The sequence below is a fragment of the Syngnathoides biaculeatus genome, chromosome 10, assembly GCF_019802595.1.
Source record: "Syngnathoides biaculeatus isolate LvHL_M chromosome 10, ASM1980259v1, whole genome shotgun sequence".
NCBI lineage: Eukaryota > Metazoa > Chordata > Actinopteri > Syngnathiformes > Syngnathidae > Syngnathoides > Syngnathoides biaculeatus.
In genome coordinates this window covers 15,395,381-15,415,404 of record NC_084649.1, presented here as the reverse complement: position 1 = coordinate 15,415,404, position 20,024 = coordinate 15,395,381, and the positions used below count along the sequence as shown (strand labels likewise).

General features: G+C 41.3%; 1 protein-coding gene across 2 annotated transcripts; it reads right to left on the bottom strand.

The window, feature by feature from the left end:
* Positions 1-28: 28 nt before the first annotated feature.
* On the bottom strand, positions 29-19,699 carry LOC133507322 (ras association domain-containing protein 1-like). 2 transcript variants are annotated; one of them, XM_061832244.1, is made up of 7 exons: positions 19,553-19,699; positions 16,237-16,592; positions 14,363-14,487; positions 4,774-4,878; positions 3,280-3,577; positions 3,074-3,189; positions 29-1,331 (listed from the first exon to the last, which is right to left on the bottom strand). In XM_061832244.1, exons 1-7 carry the CDS (start codon positions 19,591-19,593, stop codon positions 1,185-1,187), a joined length of 1,188 nt encoding a protein of 395 aa, XP_061688228.1. In that variant the 5' UTR covers positions 19,594-19,699; the 3' UTR covers positions 29-1,184. The 2 variants fall into 2 exon arrangements, with proteins under 2 accessions (XP_061688228.1, XP_061688229.1); XM_061832245.1 differs by lacking the exons at positions 14,363-14,487; positions 16,237-16,592; positions 19,553-19,699 and adding an exon at positions 8,752-9,263.
* Between the last annotated feature and the right edge of the window lie 325 nt (positions 19,700-20,024).

Here is a 20,024-nt window from a genome sequence, read left to right as displayed (position 1 = left end):
ATACACTTGTTCTGATAGACTTGCTTTATTAATAGTAGTACACGTTTCTCACATTTGAAAGTTTGTGATTAACCGACTTGAATTTCGACTTAAATAGGCACTGGCTGAGACAACAGTCCTGCTATTGAGTTCTAATAAAATATACTTTATATAATCATCTTTCACAGCCATACATGTTCTATAGCACGTGTTATCCTCACTGGAGGGGGGACAGATGAGCTCGTGCCTATGCCACCTGACTTTTGGGCAAGAGGTGGGGTACAACATTGTTCTTGTTTCTCCAACTGGCATGTTATGTGGTCGCCAAACACAGGGAGGACATCGCTTCTCTCACTAAAAGTGATATTTATTTGCAGGACTGTTGCATTATTCTAACACAGTATTGGTCAACCAGTACTTAAGTGCATTCAACAAATACAATGGAAGTGAAAAGAGTTTAAAGGACAGGTGGAAAAGTCAAAGACATGAAATAAAGAACAGCTTAAATGAACTTGTACTCAGTAACAAATTCATTCAAAATCACAGTCGATATGAGTGAGCTTAACACTTGTGCTGGTCACTGATATTTAGAATACCACAATGTCCATGCAACCACCTCACTCAATAAATTGACAGTTGAAAAAAAAAAAAAATCAGTTGCACCCACGAGGGGTGTAGAGGACATGATAAGCCAAGTGGATACTTCCAATGAACACCTACTGATTCTTAAATTTTACATTTAGCTTGTGTCCACGCTAATAGTTCATATGTCACAAATTTTGCCTTAACATAGGAATATTTTTTTAATGTGCTTATGTGCAATGACAGTGGCACAAATGAGGTGCAAAAAATGAAAAAAAAGACATCATGTAGGGTTCCATAAGGTAGTAGACAACCACACCTACCAAGTTGTCTGCCAGTTGTCATTGGTCTCAACTCATTCTCTCAGGCACATCAGACTCTCCAGGTGTCAGGCACTGCTTCTCGCATCATCTCACATGAACATTCGCGTCAGTGTTCTCTCTCTCGCACGCTCTCATCGTCTCGCGCCCCTTTCACACTCTCGTTCACCGAGGAGGTGTTTTTTTGTTTTCGTTCATTTACGGGAGCTTCACGTGCATCAGCAACTGGTCGTTTTAAGGGAGACGGTCCAGCCGAAAGAGGTGCTACGTTCAAGGACTACCCGTCACACGCGGAAGGTCTGTTCAGCCTGGGGTGGAGCCGCGCAAGGCCTCCTGCATCTTGGCTCGGGCCACTTCGTAGCGCTGCACAATCTGCTTGATGTGCTCCTCTTCCTCGCGTTGGAGAATGAGCAGGAAGTTCTTCAGTTCTGGCGTGGAGAAGGCATCCCACTGCAAAGGAAGTAGATGGAACATGGATTTTCAAACATTTTGGAACAAGTTAAATACTCATAAAATACTGAAATACTTAAATACTAAAAACAAACAAAAAAAAGAAAGTAAACGCATACTGAATAATACACAGGTAGGGATTCTTTGGCATACCACTTGTAAGAGCAATATGTTTAGTCATCGATCGAGGAGTTACACGAAATCTGTGTAATTACAGAATACCTGTACTCTATATGCATGTGAAGTGGAGGTATTATCTTTGTCCACTTGGGGTCACCATCTTCCTGTTCTAAATTGTACAATTTCCAATGTATGTGTCTTGCCTGTTAGTGACACGATAGTCAGCGAATGCTAATGTATATTGGCTGGCTGTTACCTGACTAAAGGATAGCAACTCTGAATGTGCGCGTGTGTTTACTGTATTTTGCAATTGTAAGTGCTCCTGTGAGTTTTTCCACTCTATGCTAACCACCTGTGGAGGGATTAAAATTCTTTCTAACTTGGGGTGGTAGGCCATTATTAAATTATCTAACAACGATTACAGTAAATGTGCAACTTTAGCCAGTTGTACTTTGCAGTGACTATATTGCACTTTAGCTTCTTTAACAGTGAAATGTTCCCAAACCCACGCTTTCTCGCCAGCGGTTCATGCTATGGAAAATTTCTAAGCCTTTGGGAATGTCTTCCAAAAAACAAAGGATGTCAGTGGTATAAGTGCCGCTTGTCAGCTGCCAACTTTGACGGATGCCCATTACGTGGGAACGACGCCCAACACAACTTTGTCTGCTGTTGGAAAATCTACTCCCCGTGCAGGGCAGAGACGAAAGATTCGCCAGGAATGGTTTTCGCAAGTGGCTCAAATTGAAGGACTCCATTTTTTTCTGACAATTGTGTACTAACAGTGGGGAAAAAAAGTTCTGACATGCGGAAAATCATCGGTGGCGCCGAAGTTGGATGACTTCGTGAAGCATCAGCAGACAGCTGATCACAAGTTTGCTGCAACTGCAAAGATGTAGGTGACGTAGAACGTGGCTTCAGCAGGCGTAAAGACGTCCTTAAGGAACTGTCTCAAAACGGAAAGTGTAAATGAACTGCTAATCGTTAAAATTGAAGGCCCCGAAGAGGGGTTGTTTGATTTTGATAAAATAGTCTGTAAATGGGTGAGCAGTAAAAACAGGTGAATCTTTATGCCAGGAATCATGCAAAAGCTTAGTGTTGAACAGTGATGTTATTTTCTACAGGCAGGAGTACAGAAGAGGATTGAGAAACTTTATTACATTTTTATGACACATCTCCGTCATTCTTAATGTTTATTAGATTCAGTTACCAATAAAAATAGAATTACTTGTATCACATTTATGTCTGAGAAGAAAGTAGTAGTCATGTTAGTAAATCGCAGTTTGACTGGCATGTGAGTGGCTACTTTTTGGTTGTGATTATGGAAAATTGGCTAATGAAAATTTATTTGGGCTAAAAAAAAAAAAAAAAAAAAAAAGGCTAATGATGAAAAAAGCCCCTGTAATAAGCAATGTTTCAAAGGGGGCTCACACAATGCTTAAAGGTCCTTTATATTTTGGCTATTTAAACTTCTGTAGTGACTTTCTATAATGGATTTAGTAGGAAAGTGTCCATATTGCGCATTTTGGCAGCAATCCAACTTATTGTCAACCAGTTTAATGAACATTGGTTCAGAGGGATCACGCATACCATAAGGGCCTCAAAGTAATAAATGAACCGCTTACATTGACTTCTCCTGTCTCATTCTCCTTTAGAACAAAGCTGAGCACTTTCTCATTGGGTCCTGCGCACAGTCGCAGAGGTAGAGGACGCTCATTGTCAGACAGCTTGCGAATGTAAACTGCAGGAAGAAATAAGCTCAGCTAGAAACAATTGGAAGAATAAAGATATCTGGCCACAAAGCACTGTGTGTGTGTGTGTGTGTATATACCTTGGTCGTGTCGTTCGCTGCGCTCAAACAGAGCAAACTTGCCGGGGTTGTCGACCACGGTGAACTTTTTCAACAAGGCCTCGATGACTTCACGCGCAGATGTGCGGGAGCTGATGTGGAGGTGCTTAGAGGCGTCCTTGGGAAGGTAGAAGGAGGTACGGCGCTTCACGCTGGCACCCTTCCTGGAGGCGGCGTTCTGTGCGCCACCGCCCCCTCCTTTCTTTGGGTGCATGACCGACACGGGCCGCGCCAGTTTGAACTGCACTTTGATGAAGCCAGTGTAGGAACTGTCTTTGTTCTGAAAAATCATTACAACTAATTACATGACTACCGACGTACACAGTGAATGTAAAAAAGGTTGATAAACTTCTGGTCTAACACCAGGGAATTATATATCGTTTGGAATAACAACAAGTGTTAGCAGAAAAATGAGGGTTTCTGCTAAAAAATAAAAAAAGCAAGATTTGTAAAGCCGTGACTTTTTTCACACGCTTATGCGGTGATGTGGCAAGTTTGGACATTTTTTCCTAACAGCCGCAAGGAGGCTCTCGAGCATAAAAGGTAAGGGTGGGACCAGTGGAATATATGTGCCGAGGAAGTCACTTTTATTGGTATGTTTTTTTGGGGTTTTTCTTTTTTAACCGGCCCTGTTGGCGCTGCGCCAGCATGTTGCTGCTGTACTACTGCCATGTCTGTGATTTTTACCAGTATATGTGTGTGTGTGTGTGTGTATATATATATATATATATATATATATATATATATATTTATTTTTTTTTTTTTTAACCGGCCCTGTTAGCGCTGTGCTAGCGTGTTGTTGCTGTGATGCTGCTGCGTCTCAGTGATTTTTACAGGTATGTTTTTATTAACCGGCCCTGTTAGCGCTGCGCTACTGTGTTTCTGCCACGTCTGTTAGTGCTGTGCTACTGTGTAGCTGCCGCGGCTGTGTTTTTTTTTTTTAACAAAGCCCTGTTCATGCTACCGTGTTGTTGCTATGTTAAGCTAAGCTAAGGTATTAAAATTTTGAAAACTCTTTCTGTGAACAGTTTTTCTTTGTAAATATCTCGTGTTTCAACGTGGGCACTTGCGGCTTTTACACAGGTGCGTCTTATGTATGTACCAAATGGTATTTCCTTTATGAATGTACTGGGTGATTCTTATAATCCGGTGCGCTCTGTAGGCCGAAAATGACAGTAATAAGGGATTAATCAGTCGTTTTTAATGGTGGCAGATGTAAACTTACTCCCACTTTACGTGCGCTTGGATGTGATTTGTTAATTCTGAACACAGCCATATACCCAGTTATGAGGATGAGAAGACTTGTGCAATCTCAGTTATTTTATCTTATCTCAGTTATGTTTCCCTTGAAAAGAAAATAATTGCAAAGATTATTTATGATAAAGTTTCATTGATCTTAGAGCCACCTTTTTTTTTTTTTTTTTTTTTTAAACATGACATTTGAACAGGGGTGTCTACTGTAACCTTGACACTTACCACGTTCATGAACAAATTGCTATTGATCTGAGCGTTGTACTCCTTGACCTTCTTCTGAATATCAGCAGTGGTCAACACCGGCTTGCCACAATCACTCGGTTCATCCTGAAGAGAAAAGAGAAGGGTGGTTACACCACTGGACTTCAAGTCTCCCCAAACAAAAACAGGAAACAGCTCAGTACCTCCCCCTGATCAAAACTAAGAACCGAAACTTAACACCTGTTAGGTTGCAACTCAAATTGACCAGCGAAGGTATACAAGAACAAACTTATTTTCTGCTAGCCTAGTTCTTCTATTTTTTGAAAAGTATTTACATGAACAAAATAAAAAAAATATTATACATAGAAGTTACAAAAAAAATAAATGTAATCTTCCATACAATCCCCTCCAAATGTATTGGAATGGGAAGGTCAATTCCTTAGTTTTTGTTGTACGGTGTACTGAAGGTATTTGGATTTCAGATCAAAGGATGAATCTCACACCCCCCCCCCAAAAAAAAATCTGAATTCCAGTTTTCATATCATATTATTTACATCTAAGTGTCAAACATCTCAGGATAGAGGACCTTTTGTTCAACAGAGCAAAAGATATGATTAAATGAACATCAAAGTGGATATCATTTAAACATTGGGTGGCATAACCCTTGCAATAACTGCATCGAGCCTGCAACTCTGACTTCAGATTGCTGCACTCTTCATTTAAAATGCTTTTCCAGGCCTATACAGCAGCTTCTTCCTAGTTCTTGTTTGTTTCTGGGGGTTTCTCCCTTCAGTCTCCTTTTCTGGAGGTAAAATGCGTGCTCCATTTGGCTAAGGTCCAGCGATTGACCTTCCGCTTTTTACCTCTGATTAAGTCCTTTGTTGCTTCGGCAGTGTGTTTAAGGTCATTGTCTTGTTGCATGATGAAGCTTCCCTATTTTGATTTTGATAAGATTTTTGAGGGAGATGAGTAAATGAAAAGCCGGTTACACTTACCCAAGTCACAATTTTGAAGGGGAATACCAACTACTTCTTCTTCTTCTACTGTCCCCTAATTATTTTGTTGTGATATTGCAAATTCAATTCTGTGGAATGATACAATTCTTATCAATACTTTAATAGCAAGAATGCTCAGTATTTTGACTTTGTTACTTTATTCTTGTCTTTTTCTTTTACATGTGATCCAATTATTCCTGAATTAATTTGTACGTGACATATATTTAAACACCGAGTATTAAACACCGAGTGTCCGAGAGCATCCTAGAATGTTTATTTTTAAATTACATATTTTGAGGCCACGACTGAAAATTAGTGAATGAAACCTTGTAGTCAGCATTTATATAACGTAAGGTTCTGTTTGTAGGTGCCTTGAAAGGCCTTTTTGTTGAGATATGGCAAGCACTGGTTGCATCAGACCCACTTCCTGCCAACACAGGCAAAAGTGACGCCAGCCCATCTTGTTCCGCGCCTGCGCCTTGCAGCCGTGGGAGGGCTGATTGGAGGGATGAGGGAAGGGGGGTGGGGGTGCCCTGGAGTTCTTTGGATGGCGTCGGTACAACTTGCAGCTGTTTGCAATGATTGCGAGTAAAAGCTCAACAGTGCATTCTTTCAGCGAGTGTTCATGTAAAAATAGCCCCCGCCGGTGGGAGATACAATTCCCTCTTGTAAAGCAGACATCCAGTGTGGTCAGCTGACTCCTCGGCTAGTCACGTTCCACTCATCTTAGCACCGACAGTTATCATGGGCATGAAATGGGCCTTTTCCTGTGTGCACACCCTGACAGGCATTTCCTGAATCGAAATGCACTAAACCGGCACATTTCACTTCCACACGGGCCCCTTTTAAACACAGAGTACTAAAACCCAAAAGATCAATACAAACCAATCCTCTTAATATCATTCGGCGTCAGCATTTCATTCAATTTGGAAAATGTATATCGAATATGAAATTTTGAGTCCTACACTGGGAAACACACAAACAGTGGGCAGGAAACACAAGATCATCAGTCCTTATTGAATGGATTACATGTCCAAATGCTGCTGTAACCGAGCAAACCAAAAATTAAAAAAAATTACAAATCTATGTGGCCCGCGTGGAACTTTCCGCAACTGTGATGAGATTGAAACCAAACCAAGAGTGCAGGGGTGTGCACTTCTACAAATCCTATGAATCATCTATGATGCAAAAATGAGTGTTAAAAACTCTTAAAAGTCAACTCAATTAATGGTGGGCGTATATTTGGAAAGATGAGCTGAGGTCATGCGTCACCAATGATGACATTCTAGTGGAAGCTGTGTACTGTATTTGAACTACTTGTCTGCTTTGAAGGCAGCTTCATTTGCCTCGTATCTTTGTACTAATTACATATTAACAATGGTAGATTAAAAAAAAAATGGTACATAAAATACAGCACTGACAGTTTGGTCTGTGTGCAGAGGCTTTCATTCCTCATAAAGGAAACGACTGATTACATCATCTTCCCAAAGCCCTTTTCGAAGAATCTTTAGTGATGCAATAAATGAAAAAGAGGATCTTGGAAAATTGGTTCAATTAATACTAATATTCTACATGCACTTACCTATATGACTGACACAGTTCAGTGTATCAAAGCATTTCAAGCACAACAATATATTTTTTTAATCTAAAACAGGGTTATGCAAATATATCCACTGTAAGCAAAGTATTTTTACTCTTAAAAACATCCAGACTCTCAATCTTGAGGCAACAAGTGACAAAGTTCTACAACACTTCACAGTGGAGTGTTCCTGAGCATTAACAGATTTGCTCAATCTATTTTCAATCATTCAAAATACTTATTAAAAGGTAAATTATGACACGGGGCAGATATGTAGTATAGAAAAAATATAAACTGATCAAGCCCCAACCAATGCACAAATAACAGAAAATAATAATTGTCACTAATAACAAAAACAGTCAATTTCAAAATAAAATACAACCAAGAAATATGAATACAGTGATCCCGCATATCTGGGGGTTCCACAATTCACTATTTTACAACCAGTCCTAAAACTCAGTTATTTGCAATTTTCTATGCTGTACAAAAAAAAAGTATTTTTATTCCTGTGGTAGAATGCTGTCCACACTAGTGTATATTATATTAATTATATTGCAGCATTTAAATGCAAACTATCAGATCAATCAAATTTCTATGGTGGATGGCAGATAACTTCTGTGTGTGTGTGTGTGTGTGTGTGTGTGTGTGTGTGTGTGTGTGTGTGTGTGTGTGTGTGTGTGTGTGTGTGTGCAGGCAGGATAGATTTGCTCATCCAATCATAAATCTAACAAAAGCCATGTTAGATTTGTTATTTTGACAGTCAGTGGGAAAGGGATACAGTAATGGTGGCTGGCCCCCATGTCTGCTTTGAAAACTAGTACTAAAGATGGAATTAAAACTGATAAAAATCTGGCACAACAGATCAGCAAAACAGCGTCCAATTTATGCATCCCCAAAGCCAAATAAGTCTATTCCCATCTGAAAGAACACTAAAGAAAAGGGTCAAAATCATCAATGGCTATTAAAGAAGCTCTCAGGAACAAACTGGGAGGTTTTCAGTACTCTGTTCCCAAAAATAAGGAAGCAAAGCATAACTTCCACATTTCTACCATTAACCGTCCTTAACTAGACAAAACCAAAGAGGTCTACTAAATTTTTTTTTTTTTTTTTTTGTAGCTCAAAGCAGCACCAAAAGTTGTCACATTCCAATTAACACAATAAAATACACAGACCAGTATTTCAAAACCACATATAGCCCAATAAAGTCAGTTTTAGCTAAAACCACAAAAACGTGAATCCCTCAACCGTTAATTAGAGTGTGACTGACGGCCGTTTAAAAACGCGTTGACGGACAACTGCGTATTTTGAGATTTGACATTTTTAGCAGCTAAAAGGAAGCGGATCCCAGGCATAACTTCCACATTTAAGCGCAATCACTTCGTCGCGTTTTATTCTCCGTTTATGCATGTATTTATTGTCTCTCACCTTCTTGACGTGCGCGATCGCTTTGCGGCCTGCTTTCGGAAAGAAGGAGGTGCGGGCGGTGAAGTACTGCTCGAACTCGCCGTCGGAATCCGCCGCCTCGTCGCTGCAGTATCCGCTGCTGGTGGAGCTGCCCCACGTCTTCTCGAAGGAGGGCAACTTGTCCGAGCTACTAGCCGTGCTTGACATGGTGACGATGGCCTTGAAAAGCGCAAAGCTAACTTGCGAACGTTCCGACTAATCGGCACTTACTCAAATCGAGAGCTTGTTGTGGGTGGGTCGGATAAAGTTCGACGGCGTCGATTTAACACACGGACGACGAACTAACTCAGACAACTTGATGGGAAATTTATGATGAAAGAATTACAGTTTGCTAATCTCACTTGTAAACGTCTCCTAATCGACCACGTTTCCGCTCGAGAAAGCCGATACTGTGTGAAACAGGATGTGCTTATGCATGGGTGGAGACGACGCCGGCCAAGTGGCCTCGCCCATGAGGCCGTTGCAGTTGGCTTTGGAAAATACACAACTCCAGCGCTGCGACTCCTGATTGGACGACCGACATCCGGGAGCAACTTCAAAGTATTCCACGATTCGTGATTGGACGAGTGGCACGGGAAGGGGGGCGTGGGGGGGTCATATTGCGCCTGCGCATTGTCAACCCGAGCCCCCTTGGTGGGCCCTCACTTGCTCCACGCAGACAGTGCCGGCAAAGTGGTCACGTGACGGTGGCACCATCGACAATGGCGTCAGTCGTCATTAACAACTTAAGCACAGATTTTACAAAGTGGCTCCAGTCAGAAACCGCCTTTGGAATTGATGCAACATTTTTTTCATAACCGCGTGCTTAAATGATGATCACTGTGTCCTGAGAGGAAACAAATCTCAGCGATTTTAATTTGGCTTGGTCACACATACATTATCATCATTTCAAAATAAACAGAAATAACAATGCTGTATTGCAAAATACTGTACGTTGTTGATATGTCAAAAGTGAACTACGGTATTTATGTTGAACAACTGACCAAAAAGAATAGTGGAAAACCTTTGAAGGTAAAATATGGACTTGTGTCTGTATGTAATGTCTTCCCTATTTTCCAAATTGCCGCTGATTTGAATCACTTCGTGACACCAAACAGTCCAAACACACTTTCCAATTGGACAAGGAACATTAGGAAAGCAAAACAGTGGTCCATTAAACCTGCCCCTATTCAAGCCACAGCCTGCTCACATGCTCCTCGCAGACCCCTGCCAAAGTGGTCATGTGAGGTCACCATCAAACACAATGATGACCTGCGTCATTTCCTGCCCACTCTTCGACTGCAGCCATCATGTGGCGTTAAGATGACACTAAATTCTCACTATTTGTGGCTTTGTTGTAATCCCACTGGAAAAATGTGTACATTTATAATAGCTGTTTAGGTTTCAGCATGAAACTTCCTATTAATGTTTCCAAATATTTGCTAGTACGTACGGTATTCTATCCTATTATGAACTACATTACTGCGTGGGTTACTATTATGTCATTTTTTTTTATATTTGTCATGTTTAATTGTTTTCGCAGGTAGGTATTTTTGGAACCACATTTTTGTTTATTTTTTCACAGCTCATAATTTATTGACCCTTCTATTTTCATATTTTTATTTTGTGTAGAACTAACCCAACTTGATACACATTAATTACTGTTCCATCCATCCATCCATCCATCCATCCATCATCTATCGCTTTTCCAGGTCGGGTCGCGGGGGAAGTAGCTTCAGCAGGGATACCCGGACTTCCCTTTCCCCAGCCACTTCTTCCAGCTCTTCCGGAGTGATCCTGAGGCGTTCCTAACCCAGCCGAGAGACATAGTCTCTCCAGCGTGTCCCGGGGTTGTCCTCCGGGTCTCTTTCCAGTGGGAAATGCCCGGAACACCTCACCAGGGAGGGGTCGAGGAGGCATCCGAATCAGATGCCCCAGCCACCTCATCCGGCTCCATAGTATCGTTAAAATATCCACTCATTATCTGGGGTGCTTATCCACACAAGGGTCGGACAGTGCCGGAGCCTATCCAAGCTATCTATGGGCACGAGGCGGCTATGTAAAATGTTTGATTCCTTTACCCACTCACCGATGAGGAATAACGTTACTTTTTGTGATAGTGTAAGACAACATTTTTGTTTATTTTGTTCCAATTCATTGTGATGTAAAGTTGCTAGTTTGATCTTTGGTGATGTTTTAACTCAATGCTAAGCTTGTAATGCCACTGTTGCCGGTGTTTCATTCACTGACGTTCCGCATGGTGTAGAGAAAGGTGTGGAGCGGAAGGGAGCGCATCTAAGATCTACACCGTGAATGCGTTCTTTGCACAATATATTCTGAGTCCAAGTGTTGCACTCAAATTAATGGTCATTTATCTTAACATAGTTAAGACGCACTTTTGTTCACCGCTGCTGTTGGGCACAAGCACGTCTTCGTCCGCGCTCTTCATTGATTTTCGCAACGTTCTTCTTAAAGGTCGGCAGACCCCAGGCAACAAAACTAGGAAATAACGTTTTTTATTTGAATGGTTCCAATCAGTTCTCAATTCTAACTGCCTGAGCCTAAGAAGGAGGCACTTGTAATTGAAATTAGCATTGAAAGCGAGAACAATCATGTAAGTCAGGCCGCACTGAGGAAGGTCACAAGCAAGCTCACGGTGACGTCTGTGCCTCTATCATTTTTATGGTAGTTTGTCGACTGTAAATTTTGGGAAGTGTTGAGATTGGTACGCTGCGTGTGTGTACGACAGCAATACAAGAACTGATATGCATACGGGCAGTGTTGTACCTGAAATAACTGAACTAGTTCATTAGGGGAACAGTGAACTCAACTTTGAACTAGTTTGCAGAAAAAAATAACTTTCCCATCTTGCTTTTGGAACCCTGGTGCTCCTTGTCAACAGAACTACAAAATCATAACACCGATGAATGAATTGCAGTACATGACAAAAAGTGACATCTGACAAAGAACATACAGTACATATCATATATACTATATGACAAATTTACATTCTAAACACAAATTTGTTCATACACACAGTTAATGAATAAAGTCTCTTCTTCTTCTTTTTCTTTTGGCTTATCCCGTTAGGGGTTGCCATAGCGTGTCATCTTTTTCCATCTAAGCCTATCTCGTGTATCTTCCTCTCCAACACCCACAGTCTTCACGTCCTCCCTCAAAACATCCATCAACCTTTTCTTTGGTCTCGCTCTTTCATCTGGCAGCTCCATCCTCAGCAACCTTCTGCCAATATATTCACTCTCTCGCCTCTGAACATGTCCGAACATGGAAGTCTGACCTCTCTAACCTTGTCTCCACAACATCCAACTTTGGCTGTCCCTCTAACTAGCTCATTTCTAATCCTATCCAACCTGTATACTCCGAGCAAGAACCTCAACATCCTCTTTTCTGCCACCTCCAGTTCTGCTTCCTGTTGTTTCTTCAGAGCCATCGTCTCTAATCCGTAGATCATGGCCGGCCTCACCACTGTTTTATAAACTTTGCCCTTCATCCTAGCAGAGACTCTTCTGTCACATAATACACCAGACACCTTTCGCCAGCTGTTCCAACCTGCTTGGACCCGTTTCTTCACTTCCTTACCACACTCACCATTGCTCTGGTATCAAGTATTTGAAGTCATCCACCCTCGCTATATCTTTTCCCTGGAGGCTCAGTCCCCCCCCCCCCATCTCATTCACGCACATATATCCTGTTTTACTCCAGCTAATGTTCATTCCTCTCCTTTCCGGTGGATGCCTCCATCTTTCTGATTGTTCCTCCGCCTGTTCCCTGCTTTCACTGCAGATCACAATATCATCTGCGAACATCATGGTCCAAGGGGATTCCAGTCTAACCTCGTCTGTCAGCCTATCCATTACTACCGCAAACTGGAAGGGGCTCAGCACGGAACCCTGATGCAGTCCAACCTCCACCTTAAATTCTTCTGACACACCTACGGCACATCTCACCGCAGTTAATGAATAAACTCTATTGTGTCTAACTGTATCTGGTGCACACATGATAGCATTTAAGAAGCCCTCAAAGGACCTTATTACATTTATGAAAACGTGATGCACGTAGATATGATCATATATTACTGGTATTCGTGGGTTATAATTTTAAAAACGGTTTCACTTGTTTTTAGGACTGTCTTAGAGCATGCCGATGAGGATGAAAGTGGACAAATATATGTATTAGGAAAACTTTACACAAGGTGTTACTTGTTTGTGTCTCAACTTTAACGCATTTCCCCTATTTCCTGAAACAGTACTTCCTTTGTAAACACATCAGGCAGCTTTTCTGCTTTGTATTTGCACATTCGAAGGACACTAGAACTGAAGACATTACAGAAATAATTTATTTCGACATCTGTTATTACTGTATTTCCCGCTTTAGCTGGAAAAGATTCGTTTCATAATCCCCAATGATTAGTTTAGACATGCAAGACAATTTGACATGCAAATCAGACTCCTGTAAACACAATCAGTCGATAATGAGCTGACTTGTTTTTCGTCGCATTGTAGTAATAGCAGTGTTACTGTCGTCAGTCATACCGATGAACTGATTTATTTGATGCCCCTTTTTTCATGACAATAACATGACAGTGTAAAGCTATACATGGCTCTTTCATGACTAAATTGTGAGGAGAGGTGGAACTTTTTGGATATAAGACTAGGCAAAAATATTACTGGGTGGTCTGTCAGATGTTTCAAAATGCACAATCACCACATTGGTGTTCATTCGAAGATAAACAAACGGCAAGTCCTCTTAAAATATCTTAAAGCTTAATAGAGTTCTCCCCATAACTTGAGGCAAAGGCTAGCTTCGAGCTAAAATTAGCTTTGTTGCAATAATGTTAATTAAATAGCCAATTTGTGAGTGCTACTGTTATACGTACACAGAACTCGCAGGGTTCTAAGGTGTTTTTGGCCAGGTGGCAAGCGAGCGAATGAAACATGGAAGGAAAAGGACTATTTTAGACTTGTTGCTGTTCCCAACATGTCAAAATGAACAGCACACTTAGCTTCTGTAATGTTAGCACTGCAGCATGGTTACAATGGGCAAGTTCAGAAATTAGTCCAAGCACGCTCGATACACTCTGTAACGTCCAAAACTCAGAGCATTGTAGGAGTCTGCTGTGAGGTTATTCGGAGCGCAGTGAGAGTGTTGGATTTAATTTTTGAACCTGCCCACAAAAGTAGGGGTGGGCACAAAAAGATATGGTAACATAATAATTTTCCTCATTGCTCGAATGTAAAAATCAGAAAGCTTAAGCGCATGGTGGCTGTCAGTTACGTGGTTAATAATAAATCGAAATGTATTTTTGATTTGCTTGTTTGATAGTTAAGGTGATTAGATTTTTTTTCCAAGGGTAGTATAGTAGTAGTTTCAAAAAATTAGGTGTTGAACTTGAACCACATGATGAGGTTTATATGTTAAAAGAAATCACTGAGTAGTAGCTATGGAAAGAGATTATGATTTTTCAGGGTAATAACAATTGAATAACCTCAAAGGTGGAGGTAATGAATGACACAACTTCTGTACTGTATTAGTTAAACTGAAACTTCATTCAATGCGAGACAAGGTTTCTTACCACATTTGTGTCTGTTTCAATGGTGTGCTCCACAACCAACGTGTGGTCAGCGGAAGAGCCCTGGTCCCAGCTGCAGTCTAAGCGGATCAAGGGACGACAGCGGTAGTGGCACGTGAACTTGCAATCTGAAAGAACGGAATGTTTCAGATGCACAAGTAGAATTATGTGTACAGACAAGTGATTCCATGGCTGTAGCAGTTACATCCATTTTCTCCATCACTTAACCTCACTAAGGTTGGGGGTTTGCCGGAGCCTATAACAACTAACTGCAGGAGGGGTTACGCACATGGATATAAACAAACAACAATCATTTGCACTCAAATTCAGACCAATGCGCAATTTATCCAGCCATCCATCCATTTTCTTAGCCGGTTATCCTCACAAGGGTCGCTGGGAGTGCAGGAGCCTATCCCAGCTGTCAACGGGCAGGAGGCAGGGTACACCCTGAAATGGTTGCCAGCCAATCACAGGGGACATGGAGAGAGAGAGACAACAGTCACACTCACAATCATCTAGGGCCAATTTAGTGTCCAATTATGTTGCATGTTTTTGGGATGTGGGAGGAAACCAGAGTGCCCGAAGAAAGCCCACGCAGGCACGGGGAAAACATGCAAACTCCACACAGGCGGGTCCGGGATTGAACCCGGGACCTTAGAACTGTGAGGTCAAGACTTTCCAGCTGATCCACTGTGCCGCCATGACCAATTTAGAGTCTTCAATTTATCTACCATTTATGTTTTGGGGATGTGGGAGGAAACCCAGGGAGAGTTTAAAAACGCCATACAGGAGAGGCCAGATTTGAACCAGGTTCTTCAAAACTGTGAGGCAGATGTGCTAACCAGTCATCCATCATGCCGCATCACGACAATGATAATCATATGAAATGTTTAATCTCTAACGACAATAATGACTAGCTTTTTCATGGTCATGTGATACATACAGTACTTTAAGTAATGTTACGTTCCTACAAGCAAAACAAAATGATAGGTAGCTGTTGTCATTATTATCAAATGTGTTGTTCCTTCATAATCACATGAGTGCACTCTCTGTAACAACAAAAACCGCAGGCCTATCTTTGTGTGGGTTTCTACTGAAGAACAGGAAGTTCAAGGCTTTCTTTTGCCCCCCGACAGTAGAACCTTAAGCAAAAGAAACAGTGCCAGGTTTCTATACAAAATATACAGACAAAAGTGCCAAGTTTGGCACTTTCATACATTTCGGCCAAAAGGAAGAATTAAGCAGTTCAACACTCAATTACCATTATATATCATTGTAATTAATTAAACATCAGTGCCTTAAGATATAAGTGACCCTACTCATGAATTTTTTGAGATACCATCTGTTGATTGGATAATTCTTTTGCTTTGACTTGCAAGTGCAAACTTGTGATATGAGCGCTGTATGGTGCCAGGTGGCTCAACTCACTTTACATTTAGCAGCAGTTTGTAAGATAACATTAGGAAATATTCTTAAAAAAGACGCTTCAAGCTGTTTATTTCCACTTTTAGATTAGATAAGATTAGACAGATAATACAACAATACATAAAGGCCTACTTTCTTCATCCTCTGCAAAGTTATGTAAACTAATAAAATCTAATCTAATCCTGCAGTACTGTGAATCCGAGAATGAGCAGCACAATGTGCGTTGTAGGAGAAAGTGTGACAAAAACTGCGGAATTATTTGTAACTGTATCTAACAATGTACCGTGACTGTGTTGTGTACTTGTTGTGTTTTTATAAAGTATATTATTTTTTTAAAATTGGGGGGGCTTGAATGGATTGATGTCATTTCATTCATGATCACAGGACAAATAAAACTCGCACTTCAAGGCACTGATGTTTTTCTCCGTACAGACACATGATAGTGGACTCACTGGCACAGCGCAAGCTCTGTTTGTAGAGGCCCCAGATGAAGTCCCCACACAGGTCACACCATGTGGGCTGAGTGTGGCTGCAGGGTTGGAAGTCATGGCCCTCCCCGGTTTCCTCTGCCAGATGTCGGTCCAACTCGCAACTGCTCAGGACCCGGATGATTCCCACCCGGCTCAGCAGATCCGGCACTTTTCCCGGGCTGATCCTCAGGGCGTTGGTTCGCTCCAAACGCGGAGGGGAGCGGGGTGAACACGCTCCAGTCAGCTGGATATGCTCCCCGCCGGACCTCAGGTCACGGAGCTCTATGAACTCCCCCATTGACATTGTGTCTTTCCCGACCTCTATGTCTCCATGGTCACTATGAGACAGAAAAACTTACTTAAAGGTCCGCTGTCATTAAAAGCATGATTTTTAGTACGTTATTAATGGAAAAAAAAGGCAGCCGGAATGGACCCATTCATTTTTTCACCACACAAACTGATTTTGACGTACAGTATATTGCTTTTTGTCACTCCCGCCATGAAAATCCTCTCGAGGGATATTTGTTTTCGAGAAGACGCAGGAAGTTACGTTAGTAGCAGACTCCCACTCAGGCGGTCTCGTATGTTTCTACTAGTTTTAGCTGCGGGAAGGTAGCTCATTGTTGCTTCGTATTAGCCAAAATTCCGCCTCGTTGCATTGCTGGACATTGCTTGAACACTCGGGAGGATGGATTTACCTTTCAAGAGACCAGGTTCGTCGTGAAAAATGCATCGCACGGGTGCAAAGGACGAGAGCTTCATGGGTTCCAAATGACAGTTAGGTGTGTATAGAACTACTAAAAAATAAAAAAAATAGTTTGGGGGTGGGGGGGCATAATCCTCTCAAAATGTAACAAAAGATCCGCGTACAGAAGTCAGGGGTGCTAAATGTGCTTCGGCTGGGCTGGCTCATACATACTGTCTGGGAGTCTGTTGTTAGTTAGAAGTGATCCGCATATCATCTAAATATGGCTTGAAATGATACGGTAATATTCCCCCGGTCACTTCACTCAATTGTGAGATGTTCTCTTCTTTGAAAAGAGCTTCCGTGTCCAATAGTAGGTGGCATAGTGTGTTTTCAATGGCAGATGTCCGGATGTGACGTAATGGACAGACGTTGCAGGCAATATGGCTACCACTTAGATGTCGAATGAGACTTCCGCAACTTTGCGCATGGATGACGCACTCTCCGCTCATATTTATTTTTCATATGGACATTGTAGTGAGTAATGTTATATGTATTTTTCATTAAAATATCTATTTTAGAATGTTTTTAGGCATGACACTTGACCTTTAATAACAATGAACGATAAAGTAATGCTGTGTAGAAACTGCCTTTCCCAACATAGTTTTTGCTGTTGCTAGCTCCACACGATAGCATAGAAAGACATTCCATTAGCAGTGTAAACTGTCAAGAAGCAGCCATATTATATCATTTATTTTGCACTTTTTATAGTATTGATGGTTTCTGTCCCCGTGAACCTCGTGAGGATAAGCGGCAAAGAAAATGGATGGATGGTTTTTCTCTTATTGCTACGTGATAGCGGTGGTATTAAAAGTGGCATTAAATCAGACTAGTCCTTAATTTAACGCCCAGGTTCCAAATGCATGGCAGAAAAGTTCAAGACCAAAAGCATCCGCCTCCATTTTTTTATGTTGAGTAATGTTTTTATTTCTGGATCTAGGTGTAAGATATTACATTTTGTTTCATGTATTGTAAATAAACATATATAAGGTAATTGAGAAAATTATTTCATAAAAAAAAAATAAAACTTTAACTGAAAATGTCTTTTAAGGAGGTTTGTGGTATAATTTCATTGCAAAACCAGACAACTCAAAGAAAATCATTTAGTTAAAAACCCGCCTGTAAGTGTTTTCTTAATTATGACTTTAGAACATGCAAACTCCACACAGGCGGGTATGGGATGGATCCAGGGACCCCAGAACTGTGAGGCCAACACTTTACCAGCTGATCCACCGTGCCACCCCCTTAGGTAATTCCATCCATCCATCCATCTTCGTAGCCGCTTATCCTCACAAGGGTTGTGAGGAGTGCTGGAGCCTATCCCACCTGTCAACGGGCAGGAGGCGGGGTACACCCTGAACTGGTCGCCAGAAAATCACAGGGCACATCAAGACAAACGGCCGCACTCACAATCACACTTAGGGGCAATCAAGAGTGTCCAATCAATGTTAGATGTTTTTGGAATGTGGGAGGAAACCGGAGTGCCTGGAGAAAACCCACACAGGCACTTGAAGAACATGAAAACTCCACACGGGCGGGTTCACACCTTAGAACTGTGAGGCCAACGCTTTACCAACTGATCCACTGTGCCGCCCCCTTTGGCAAATAATAATCAAATTCTTCAGAAAAAGAGGCTTCAAGCTATTTATTGGAACTCCAACTTAAAGTTTGTAAAAACTAAACATAAAAGAGCAAAAAATACACCTTGTGTTTTTAAATCAACTCCACAAATAAGCCTTTCAGAACATTATCTTAATGCACACATTATCAACAAACCAAAACCACAATTGACAGACAGTACTCTTTATTCTGTGCAAAGAATAAGGAATACAGTATTAGTGCTGCACTTATGAGCTGACAGATTTGAGACATCTTAATAAACACTATATCCTATCTGTCTTACACCACCCCAATGTAGCCAAGTCGGGAATACCAGTAAGAGCAACAAACAGCCCACAATGTACTCGTCTGCAGAGCGGCATTACAGTATCTTTGTCTAACTATCTATGTCAGCAACATACAGTGACACCATGAACAACTGAATGCTCTGCCACTATTTGGCATAAGGTATAAAATTAACTCTGTGTCCACTTTTTATAAGATTTTTCTTTCGAAAGGTGCTGTGATTTTTTAAAATATTTTATTTCATTTTATTTTTCGTGTGCGGGGGGCAGGAAGAAGGTACAACATGCATGTTGCCTTGGCTAGAAAGAGGTTGGGAAACACTGCCCTTGCATTGATGTGTAATGTGTTGATTGTCTTAATGTGACAAAACAAAATGCTTAAACGAAACTACAAAGAGACTCATGCATGTATGAGCTCAAATAGTGTGTTTTAAATTTTGAAAGCAATGTTTTGTACACAGCAGCTTTGATGAGTCGGTAAGTCAGCAGATAGAGAAAAGTACCTCACCGCAACTAAGATCATGAAGAACGAGCTCCGTTTTTACTCGGCTATCATCCACATTTGATTCATCCGCAAATGACCCGTGTCGTTGTCGAACTATAAACTCCATTTTCCAAATAAATCGTGTTTTCGTGGAGTTGGACTCACCCAATCAGATGTGAGAAGTAAGCGCTTTGTTTGAAAAACATCTTCCATCCGGAGAAGAAAACTTTCCGCGGCAGACATCTCCGACTGGGGTCAGGCCAGCCTCCGCTCCGAAAAAGACAAAGTCAAGCTCGCCGCCACAACGATTGTTCGAACGGTGACACACTAAGAACACGCTGACGGGAACACATTCAAAATAAAAGCTTGGCCACGGACATCGATTCGCTCTTTCATCGCGGAGTAAGTCTACTTCCGGAAGAAAGTAAATTCGGATCCGAATTTGAATTTAACAAAAATAAATCACACTGGAAATCTGCATCAGACTGAAATTGGATTTAAAAGTAATAGTCATCTGAAATTATATGGAAGTAGATTAGTGCCACCGGGATTTGAATTTGAAATGGTAAGTGGATTTGAATTTGAAATGTGAAATTCAATCATTGACTGTCTGAAATTAAACTTCATTGCTAAAATT